At 40.8% G+C, this 12,664-nt stretch overlaps 1 protein-coding gene across 1 annotated transcript in view; it reads right to left on the bottom strand.

Moving 5' to 3' along the window:
• Nucleotides 1-12,664, bottom strand: part of Ddr (discoidin domain-containing receptor 2) — a 199,765-nt gene that overhangs the window by 77,912 nt on the left and 109,189 nt on the right. Inside the window, exons 8-9 of the mRNA XM_080269408.1 lie at nucleotides 8,782-8,913; nucleotides 6,911-7,110 (exon numbers count right to left, since the gene is read on the bottom strand). Coding sequence (XP_080125534.1) covers nucleotides 6,911-7,110; nucleotides 8,782-8,913 — 332 coding nt within the window. The remainder of the gene's footprint in view (nucleotides 1-6,910; nucleotides 7,111-8,781; nucleotides 8,914-12,664) is intronic.

Below are 12,664 nucleotides of genomic sequence, written 5' to 3'. Positions count from 1 at the left end.
GAACCAAACACAAGAAGCAAAGACGTAAAAAACACATCAATACATAACCTCCCAATCCAAGTCAATACCCACCCTAAAACCGCCATGCACAAGAACCAATCTCCCTCAACAGGTTCCAAAGTACTTTCTTTTTGATGACGACCTTTTCACCAACCGCCATTAGCCTCATTTTACATTAACACACACACTGCATACCTCTCAGCGCTTAGCCGATGGGAGAGATGGGCAGGGCGGCCGCAAGTAGGCTAGGTATGTTGATTAATTTCTATGTAGGAATGGTACAGTTACTTAGTAGGTTTGTCTTAAATCGCGTCTCAATGGTATGCTGATATATTCTGTTATTCTTCATCATCTCTCACACAACCTCCCTCTCTCTCATCCTTTCCCACCTCTCATACAATCTCTCTCTCTCATCCTTTCCCCTCACTCTCAATCTCTCTCCCTCGTATTCTTCCTTCTCTCTACCAGACACTACCTCCTAATATTTCCTTCAAGCTGAGACAAGATTTTCAAGTGATTCTGAAATTACAATAAACGTAATGACCATCCCACAGCCTCAATAATAAAAACAAATATCAGCTCCAATACCCCACTGCCTAAAACGTCAAGTAAATGGGGGAATATAATCACAACGAAACCTGTCACGGAAGATTTAGATAAAACAAATAAAAAGTCCCACTGGTAGCAATATATATCTAACTCATACTAATACCAGAAAAGCTATCGGGTTATTGCAAGCTGATCCCTTTTCAATCCGAGAGGGGCTCAAGTCTCAAGCTGCCATAGTCCAGATCAATAAAAAGTAGCACATCTTACAACTCTGACAGCTTTTAATATTTATAAAACCTCTGATACACCTAAAATAACCTCTTAAATACACTGCAAAGAACATTCAGTTCACAAACACACCTTATCTACCTGTTTATATTGACCCAAGTGCACAAATAACGAACCTATTGCTGGTGTTTAGTTTTGCCAGTGTACATTACTGACACGTGTACTGGTGATCTACACATGCTTGCAGTTCATCAGTACACGTGTCAGTAATGTAATGTACACTGGCAAAACTAAACACCAGCTAAAGGTTCGTATCTTTGAGCACTTGGGTCAATCAATGACAATAGAACAGGCCAATAGCCAAACCATCCCACAGCGCCATACGTAAACATTCCCTAGACTCTGACCCCCCCCATCCGCTGACTCCTTTTCATTCCTCACTGTTTGTGTGAACGAGGCGAAGTTCTCTCTGTTCGAGTGTGTTGACGGTGCAGCATAGGCCGTCACTAGCCAGCAATGACACTTCCCTTGACCTGTGTTTTTAATGTAAGTAGCTCACTATAATGTTATATCTGTGGACTTTGCTTTACTTGCCTTTTTTTTTGTCTAAGTTTTGCCTTGTCCTTTTTCTTGGCTTTATCATTTAACTTCTTTATTTGTACTGAATTTTTTACTTTTTTTTTTTATTGTAGGCTGACCAGGTCATTTAATTACCGATACTTTTATGTCGTGTATTTTTTTTTTTTATGAACTCAGTAAATTGCTTCAAACTCTTGCCACATGATGTTTCCTTTAACCTGTACAATGCTTGACGATGGAGTAAAGTTCTCTCAAACTGTCGTGCCAAAGAAACAAGGTGATATTCTACTGAGTACTGGCTTTTTCTTCATTATAAGACTCTGCTTTCCCAAGGATGTTTCTACTGCCTATATAAACTCCACACTTCCCAGGGATGTTTCTACTGCCTGTATAAACTCGACACACCTACTGTAACTCTCACACTCTACATATAAAGTAGTCAACATCAACTAAAATAAAAATAATAATGAAAAAAGGGAAAAAATATCCATCCACAATCTCCTACAGAAATATCACTCTCCACGTACACGCCCCCTTGCCCATTAATCACCGCGCCCGCTAAATGAGCCTTAACTAACACCAACTATCAATCTCCCCTCTAATGACCTTTCCAGTGTATGAGCAGATCAATAATAACGAGAAAACACACCATAATGGGGGGATATTGTGGTGGAACTTTCAAATACTAGATGAATGTATGCCTCTCAATTCGTTTTAACTATTTTAATCTGAGAACTTCTTTTCTTGTGATTATCTTTTCGGTCCTGCCACCTCTATACCATTCTCTCTTACAGTACTCTGTCTCTCTCTCTCCATAATATCAAATTCAAGAGCCTTTCTGAACCGGAGGGGTTAGATACGACCTTCATCAACCCCCATGACTTACAAACTCTTACTAAGCTTAACAAAGTGAGGACATCTGTGAGAATAAACTAATCAGTGTCGCTCCTTATCATCTTTCCAGACTGACAGGCCCTAAATCTGTGACAATCAAACAACGCACCATACTGGCAAAGATATTTTTTGTGGTTCTTACAATCATGGTGGGTTAATTATTTTACTACAACTACCATTCATCTTGATTATCAAATGTTATTATTACCACGAGTTAAATCTTCCACTGCCATTAACTACCACTAACATCACCTGACCATCATCACTTGTACCTACCATTCACACTTAAAACGACCACTTACCACTATGACCAGAACCCCCTACCACTACGACCACAACCCTTTACCACTACCACAATCACCATGCAACTAGAAATCATAGCATTGGGGTCATTTTCATCATTACCATCAGTTCATCATCACACCACCACCATCACTGTAGCTACCATACACACTTAAACCGACCACCTCCCACTACTGCCACAACCTCCAACCACTACCACAAGCAGCAATACCATCACCAGGCAAGTAGAAATCACAGCCCTGGGACATTTTCGTGGTACTGATGCTATTAGGAGACACCACCTTCCTGGGGCACTCGGCATATTGAAATTCCACAACGCAGGAAAAATGATAGTCGTTGGTAGTCTGCATTTTTCCGTTTGGGGATTCCACAGAAACGAGTAAACCATTTTTTTTTTCCATTCTGGAGTAAACCTTCAATACGATGCTTTTTTTTTTTTTTTTTTTTTTTTTTTTTAAATGGTTATAGTATTATGCATTTTCTAACACTGGGAATCCATCTTTTTCATCACTCGTTCCAAACTTTGTTATGCAAGATGCTTGAGGACTCCCACTATTATTATTTAAATATTTTGTTTTTAGAGTCGTGTATATTATTTACTTTCGAGTTTGAGAAACTCACAGCTACGAACGAACAAGGAATTTATTATTATTACTACTGGTTCAAAACCTTTGAAACGTATCATGCTAGATCTAACCCTCAAATCGAATGTTTTCCCTTCAACAGTCCTTGTTGATCTGCACTTCCGAGTTTGGGAATCCACTGATGCCAAAGCTCCGTAAGCTATTTTTTAATAACCGCATCAAAACGATGCCTTTTAACTACCATTACAATGATGCCCTTTTAAAATTTCATTCTTGCAAACTCTAGCTAATTTCAGTTGACTTTAAAAGAACACCACAAACTCAAGGGCGTACTGAAGGCTTTATCTAACTAACCAACATATGAAAAATCTGTTTCTAACCTAATAGTCTTTACATATCAAGAATAAAACAAACTGTAACTTGTCTTTCTTTAACATGGGTGAAATTTCGCATTTTCGAGTTTGGGAATCCTCTACACTGAGATAATACAAAACTGGCTGTTAGCATTTACACACACACACACACACACACACACACACACACACACACCAAAAACAAGCCTAAACGACAACCTACCCAAATACATTAAAGTAAAGCACCCTATTGGCACGAGTTTGCAACCTATGTCGAACTGGACCATTACACCTTATATACGACTGTGAAATTACTGATGAGAAAATGCCTTATGTGACTGTAATCGCCTCCTATATCACAAAATACGAGACATATATATACCAAAAATTTCGAAGCTGGTGTAGGTTGAAAGAGGATTCATACACGGGTAGAAGTAGATGATGCATGACGAGTGGAAATGCTGGGTGGGAGAGATTCAGGTGAGAGCTTGAATTCTCTGTTTTCCCTACCTGTCTCTCCACCAAACACCTCCATGGGTAAAAGTATCGATGTGTAAATACTATGCTATGTGGGTAAAAATACTGACAATTATACACAATACTACATCTCAAAAAATATGTGGATGGTGTCGAGAAAAATGTTATTCAGCAAAATGTACATCAATACGTGGTCAAATATATGTATGGACGTAGAGGATGGAAATATACATAAGAAAACTTATGCATACTAGCTAATGAAATAGTAGGATACGTTTCATTATATGCATGGATGGTGAAGAGAAAGTTAGAATAGACGGGAGTCAAAATTATGCATACTTATAAAATGCTGTGATAAATGCTTAATCAGATGAGTGGATGGTGACGCATGCTCGGGCACAACACTGTCACCCACTCAAAATACCGTGACAGGCGTGGAAAAGGAATAAAAATAATAAAAATCAAACCATGCACATTCCTCCTCTTATGTCTAGAAAATGGATGTCACCTTGCATCATCATCATCATCATCATCATTCCAACCTTTTCTCCCACCTAAACATGGGGTAAGGTAAAAACACGACAATTCCATATGTCAAAAATCACCAGCTGGAAAAGGTGGTTAAAAATCTTAGAAAATACATGGTAAAAAACTGTAAAAACTTCAAAAAATAACAAGAAAATCTCCTTTGTACTACCAACAGTGATCACCAAACTGTCAATTTTCAGATACCGCAAATCCATCATCACTATCATCATCATTTTCATCCTAAAAATAAAAATATAAAAAAATTACCTTCAACGTAAACATGACCAAACTCTGTTCAAGAAATCACCAATTCATAAACAAAGCCCTAACATTATTTTCCACTAACATAAATGGGATGGGCAGGGCTAAGAAATTGGAAAAATGAAAGGGTAAAAGTAGGAAAACTATTAAAAGCCTACTCAGTGAAATGGGCCTGAGCTAAATCACTAAATCATTTATATATTACACAACTCAAAACATCCGCCCTCAATTAATCTTCCCTAAAAATACCCATCAAAGTATCCGAAATTCTTGAACCCTATGAACGATGTGAGAGAGAGAGAGAGAGAGAGAGACCAATACCTGAACACGATCCATAATATCCTCTATTCCTCTGCCTACTTTAACCTGTCCTAAAATTGCAATCTCTCCACCTTGAATCCAGAACTGTAACATGATATGAAAACTAGAATATGATGCTAGTCACGATGAAGTGCCATGGAAGAGATTTTAAGCCCTGGCAGTCTTTTAATATTAACACTAGAATATGGCGCTAGTCACGAAGAAGTGCTATGAGATGGACGTTGAGCCGTATCCCCACCTTGTTCTGCCACGAAGCTATGAGAAATACAGAACGAAAATCTTTGCTACGTCAAGGCAGCCAAACTTACACCATCAAAACCTTTCGTCCAGCACTCCAAATATAAAGTAACGATCTTGTTATTTTTCGTTCGTCACCTCGGAAGATGAAAGGCAAAACTGATGAAGATGTGAATTTTTATGAGGTGGGTGGAAAGGCCTTGCGAGGTTATCAATCTTGTAGGAAAATATTCGCCTGGGATTTTTTTAATGGTAGACTCAAAAACTGTAAATGATCATCTCTATCGTGTGTAACATCGTTTTAACGATGGGAATGATTGACGGGAAGAGGAAGGGATAGGAAGAAGGAAAGAGAGATGAGAAGGAATAGGAGGGAGGAGTGACAGGAAGAAGAAATGGTGAAGGAAAGAGATGGGGAGAAGGAAATGGAGGGAGGAGTGATAGGAAGAAGGAAAGGAAGTAGGGAGGGGGATGGGGAGAGAGAGAGAGAGAGAGAGAGAGAGAGAGAGAGAGAGAGAGAGAGAGAGAGAGAGAAGAAGAAGAAGCAATCCAACTAAGAAATCATGCCAAGAAGAAAGAACAAGGTAGAGGAAAACAATGATAAAGATTGAAGGCTTTACATAATCCAGCAGCCTAGTCGACCAAGGGAGAGGCAGCCAGAAAGCTCTACCCTAATACACCTTTAATGACCTACCTGTCCACCTGAATTATTTCCTACCTGGCCAAGTACATCATTCCCTCTATTTTCACCCACACGTCTCTCAGGTTTCGGATTTAGCTACCATTCCTGATCTAAGGGGCTACATAAAGGGAATGACATGGGGTTCTGACTTTCTTCTCACTTGTATAAGCCAAAGGTATATCATTAAACCTACTATACAGAACTGAGAAACTACACAGAAAATGCCATACGATTTTCACTTCTTTCTCACTTTTACAGACCTACAGACCCCTCATTACAACTCCCATTCCAGACCTAAGGAGCCACAAAAATGGGACGCCATATGGTTTTTGCTTCTTTCCCACTTTAATTGGCCAAGAAGCCACAAAGATAATTTTGAAGGGTTTCTACTTGCATTTTAGTGTGAATCAGGTACAGCATGATGACTTTCCTGATAACCAAGAGAAATAGTGTACAAGTTCCTTTATTGAACACGAACCTAGCACGTACTTTATGATAATTTGAACAATCATCATACCGTAAGACTAATAATTTTGGGTCTTAAATTGTAATCCCAGTCTACCATTCTGGAGTGTTAAAACGAATATCAGTCTATTGTATGACTTCCAAAAGCGTTAACCAAAATAAATAAACTGATCCACACTAAGATTAACAACACAGCATTAATGTCACAAAAATCTAGCCCACATTACAAGAGCTGATGAAGTTACAAATCCCTACTGTCTGGCCCATCCTAAGACTGCAAGATGTACCAAACACAAAAAACTGGCCCATTTAAAGAGAACCTATTCGCAGAGTGTATCAAAGACTGCCCATAAAAAATTACCAAAACAAACCTAACAATCATAAACATCTAATTCAATCCCTAAAACAATATGCAGAAATAAAAAAATATGTAAAAAGCTTGGACCCACCTTGAGATTTACAATGTCCCTCTTGTCCCCGTAAGCTGTGGTGAAAGTCTCGTGCGTGATGGTGCCTGATTTCTGCCTTCTTGAACGCCACACGATGAGGAGTATAGCAGACACCAGCACTATGATCACTGCTACAAGGACGCCGATCACCAACGCTACGTATTCTTGGCCTCGTGGCTCCTCTGATACTCCGGTCACCACTAAGGGGAGAGAGATGATGTTGATGACTGGTATTGGTGATATACTGATTGATGAGAACTGACTGGTATTGGTGATATACTGATTGATGAGAACTGACTGGTATTGGTGATATACTGATTGATGAGAACTGACTGGTACTGGAGACAACAGACTGCATCAGTAACTGACAATTGTGAAGATTGGTGGTAATGATACGGAGGAAACGAACTACCGGTACTTACAGACCCATCATATGGGACAGGTTAAGTATATATGTCGATCATATACACAAAAAGAGTGGATTAGCACCATTTATTATTTTGCTGGTGCAGTTTCAGGCTCTTCTGGATATGAACCCAGTCGATTTCAGGCTGAAGTTCCTCTTCTCCTACAACTTACCATCTATTTTGGGAAGAGGGAGGGTGTTGAACGTTTATGTAACCAGGCAATGGAGTTACAGTTAGATCAGTGCCACCATATGAAGGTGTCCCTCTTCAGCACCCCTAAGTTATGTAACAACCAACTACCGCCGTTATATACCCTAAAAGAAATGAGAAGACGAGCCACCTTCAGATATCATGGCTGGGAGAGGACTATTAGCCTCTGTGAAGGATTACATCTCTTGGAAATCGAGACTGATCTGGTATTTACTTGGGGGCGTTGGATTAATGTAGATGGGCAGGGTGATTGATGAGATTAATCTTGGATACGTGAGGTTAATATTAATAGGATTAATCGGGAATCAAGTTGGTGTGGGGAGCAATGTGTTGAGGAATATGATGGGGGAGCAATGTGTTGAGGAATATGATGGGGGAGCAATGTGTTGAGGAATATGATGGAAACAGGAGTAAAGAATGAGCTGGAAACATCAGTGAGATCAAGGATGACATTAGGTAGGGTGGGAGGGGGAAGGAAAGAACTAGATGAATAATATGTGGAAACAGAAGTAAAATGTACAAGAACAATGGAAACATGTACAAGAACACGAGGGATGCAAACATGAGAGCAAAAGGGCGAGAAAATGAGGAGAGGGAAACAGGAACGAGGTTCGGGGGGGGAGGTGCATGAGCAGAAACAGGAATGAGAAATAAGAGCCCATCAACGTTACGCTGAGTATGTGCAGATGAATGTGAATGAAAATGAATGCAGTAAGTTTGATTTAGTAACGCAGACAGTGCAATGTTTTCGAATGCATGTGAGTAGTAATACAAATCGATACAGTAGTTTGATTATGTGTTATTAGAAACATCTTCCTTTTGGGGGATGTGGATGGGGGTTGAGGGGCGTTTGTGTAACCAGGAGCAGGAGGCGACTGCTTACAACAGTGTCATCACTTGATACCGAAATAATCCCACCCAAATGATCCATAAAGGTTAAGCTGAGTAAGAAACAGCAATTATAAGTGTAAACATAAGCAGAAATGAACAGTTCTAACTGTGAACAAAACATATCAGTGAGTAAAAGTAAACAATCTACCAAAATCTATCTAATGCTAGACTGAAATCAGGCTGTGAAGCCTATGCCCAGAGTCGGTCACATTAAAAAAAAAAAAAAAAAAAAAAAAAAAAAAAAAACTAGATCCCATACGAATCGCCTCCATGTTGCCTGTTCACAACCATCAAGCTGCCCTAAAATTCCAACTCTCAAGGACAGTGTCTCATATAAGTAAACAGAACCTGCAAATGACTCACCGAGATGCGTGTTTGAGCCGGTAGGAGCTCCATCATGCATATAGCCTGAGGATGAGTCTTGGCGAGGGGGGGCTGGCAGTGGGGGAACCTCCACTGCTTTGGTCTCCACGCTGAAGTTCCCTAAGGCTGGTGCTGAAAAAGAGAAGAATTATTGTTAGTTTATGTATCTACTGCATTATTGTAAGTCTGACTGTGTGTGTGTGTGTGTGTATGCGCGCGCTCTCTCTCTCTCTCTCTAAGTGCCGGGTCGACAGGTCATAAAGTTCAATGCTCAGGTCAAGCCAGGTCAGTGCACCAACATCCTCCCAGGTCACACAAAGCCAGGTCACCGGTGAAGTCAAATAAGGTCGCAACAACATATTGCTTTCATTGTCTGCCAATATTCAAATGCTGGGCCTTTTAATTTGACTGATCTAGGTAATAGACTGAATTTCATGAATAATAATAAACAAATCATTATTCATTACTGTCAAAACTAAAATATTGCAAGCCATACCTGGCGCAAAAATTTTCATATTTTTTCCCCAAGCACAGCACTGAAAAGGAACATAAATATTGCTGACATATGTGAATGCAGATGGCACTGTTTTATCGAATACTTTTTCCACAACACTCTGGAAATATATGTACTCTTTCAAACAAACATATCTCAAATTCATCGCCAGTTACACTCATCAACAACTCCCACTCACCATCACTCACTGTAGATTATTACGGTAGTGTATATTCTTCCTCCATATTCAACAAGTTGACAACGTTTCTACTGTCTCCGTATTTTGTAACGCCAATCTCACTATCCATCCACCCTTAGCCTCCCTTAATACTCCATTATCACGTCCTTATCCTCCTCCCTCTATTCATTCTTCCTTACCATCCTCCTCCTTCCCTCTCTCTCTCTCTTATCTTAAACTCAATCCCTAAACACATACTCTTACCAAATTCAGATTCACTTCTTTAACTCCTCTCCCTCCTTGTTATCTTTCTTTTCACTCCTTCCATCTCATCACCTTCCTTAACAATCCTTCCACCGCATCCTCCTCTGATCTTCTCTCTCTCTAGTCACTCGTCGCGTTGCTGCCCGGACGAACAAAAATCAGGATCTCATTTACAATTAAAAGATGACGACCTCTCAACTGCGGACTTATCACAGCCCTTGGGTCATTTCAATTTTACTGCCAAGTCAGGAGGAGGGGAGAGAAGAGGGAGAGATGGTGGAAAGAAAAGGGAGAGGTGGGAGAAGAGAGCGAAGAGGTAGGAAAGAAGGCAAAGAAGAGGTGGGAGAGAAGGGAGGAGAGAATGGAGAAAGATGGGATAAGAGAGAGGGGGAGGGGGGTTGGGGACAGCCAGATGTAAGGGAAGGGAAGGAAAACAGACAGGGAGGAGAGGGATGATGGGAGGGAGAGGAAGGAGGAAAGACTGCAACTGGTGAAAGGTGAAACTGGGGAGAGAAGAGAGAAGGAAGACAACAGACAGACGAGGGTGTAAAAGCGAGACGGGGAACAGGGAAAGTGTGAGAGGGGAAGGGAGAGAGAACGGAAAGGAAGGCATGGAGAGATATGAGGGAGAAACATAGAGGGAAAATACAAAAGATGGGGAAGAGACCAGCAAGAAGAGAGTGTGACAGGGAAAAGGAAACAGACAATGGAAAAGAAGTGGTGGGGTGGAAGGGAGATAAGCAAGGGAGGGAGGGACAGTGGAGGAGAAAGGAAAGAGAGCATGGCTGGAAAGAGATAGAGGGTGGGGATGGGGATGACGGTACGGGAAGAAGAGACTAACTGAGTAAAGGGAAGAGGAGGAGGGAATAGAAAGTCATGAAGAGAGGGAGACGGGAAGGAAAAGGAAAAATGGAATGCCGAACATCGAGAAACACACTGCAAAATGACCGAAATTTCAGTTTAGATAAAACGAATAAGCTATAGTGATTAAACAAAAATTACCCACATTGTCCAACACACAAAGTTACAATTCACTGGATACGAACAGACCTGGATGGGAAGAGGACGGCTAGCATGTTGCCTGAGAATAACACAAGGTAGAATGGTTAATCACGTGAGGGAACACTGACTTCTGGCCCTAAATTCGTGGATTTTGATGGCCGACCCAATGAAGATTTCATTGCCAGACCAGATGGTGATATTAAACCCTACCAGATGGATAATTTAGACCCCACCCAGTGAAATCTTTAATCCCCAGGTGAGGATGACTGCAGCCTCGCATGATGATGACTTAATCCACCCAATGACGAGTTTAATCCCACCCAATCATTTTAAAAACGACCCTATAAAATGTTTAAATCCCAACTAATGATCATTTTCAACCACACATAAAGATGAAGACTTTAACTTCAAAGAATATTTCACAATGCCAATCCATGACGATTTATAATCAAACGAAAGATTTCAAAATCCAATCAATAAAAATTTTAACCCAAGGAAACCCAAACAAAAGATATAAAAAAGAATGTGCTTTTCTGACTGCAGTCCTTTAATTCATACAACTAACGCCAGATTTATTCTGCCGAGTCAGTCACAGAAGCCACAGTGCCGGTACTGATACTGTCACCATTAATCCCTTCACAGTCAGACAACGCTATTCCTACTGCTAACACCAGACGATTTCATTAAGCTGAGTGTGAGTCCATAAGAGTCTCAATGATAACTGCAAAGGGGGTTTCCAGAATCGTCTGGAGGTAACCTAATTCCTTAAGTGCGAATTCAGTAGACAGAGGGCGTTGAGAATGACGTAAGGGTTAGTGCCTGAATGTATAATGTATAACAATCCCCATCATCTCATTACTATCATCACAAACACTTTTAGCTTCATGCACATACAGGTGAGTTAATAAAGGAGGAGGAGGAGCAATTTTCAGAAGAGGGAAAAAGAAAACAGGAGGAGGAGGGGGGGCGGGAAGGAAAGAAGACAGGGAAAAAATAGAAGACGGAAATTTACATAAAAGGACGTGTGAGGCCAGGAGGAGGAGGATGGTATACAGTAGTAGTAGTGAGGAAGATATGATGTATATGTAAAATTAATACATAAAGATAGGGAGGGTCAGGAGAAGACAGAAGAGGAGCAAGGCAACAAATATGAAACAGAGCAATAGGTAGAAAGAGACGACAGGAAAGCCAGAAGAAGACGACACAACCTCTTGGGAGATTAGATAAGCTCATTAGGTTGCGAGAGACCGCATGTTGGGGGGGAAGGATGTGGTGTCGTGGGCTATAAGTGGTACACAGGGTGGTAGCTAGTGTGGTATGTGTGCAGATATTTGGATGGGGTGGTGTCATAGGTGTGTGGTGGTGGTGTGGTACACTATAAGAGGTGGTAGCGAGTACCAGATAGTATGGCAAATATACTTGGGTGTGTAAGACTGCAAGAGTGGCAGAGAGGGTGATACACATGTGGCAAGAGTAACAGGGTGTGGTGGTGTGGCAGGTTACAAGAGGTGTTTTACAATAGGGGGTGGTAGGTATGTGGCAAAGCTATTACGGTGTGGTGGCAAGGTAGAGATGATAATGTGGTAGGAAGTGGGTGGTGGTTGTATTGCATGGCATTGGAAGTGTGGTACTTGTAGGGAATGGTTTAACAGATGGATGGGAAGGAAAGGGGAGGACACAGATAGGTAGAACAACAGTAGAGAAGGGGAGGAAACAGGTCAACCAGGGGAGTGAAAAGCGAAGGAAAAACTGAAAAAAGAACGTAAGAGAGAAAAAAAAAAGGGTAAAAATAATTAACAGGAATAAGACAAAATGGAAGAGGACTACACAGAAAAAAGGGGGTAGGGGGGACAACTATCCAAAAACTGAAAGGGGGAAATGGGAAAGGGTCGACTGAAAGTGTACAAAATGTGTAAAGAGTATTTCCTTAAAGGCACTAACAACCT

Source organism: Coenobita brevimanus, chromosome 33 (genome assembly GCF_032717465.1).
Source record: "Coenobita brevimanus isolate Jiangsu-jjx chromosome 33, ASM3271746v2, whole genome shotgun sequence".
Classification (NCBI taxonomy): Eukaryota; Metazoa; Arthropoda; class Malacostraca; order Decapoda; family Coenobitidae; genus Coenobita; species Coenobita brevimanus.
This window is presented reverse-complemented; position numbering and strand designations above follow the sequence as displayed.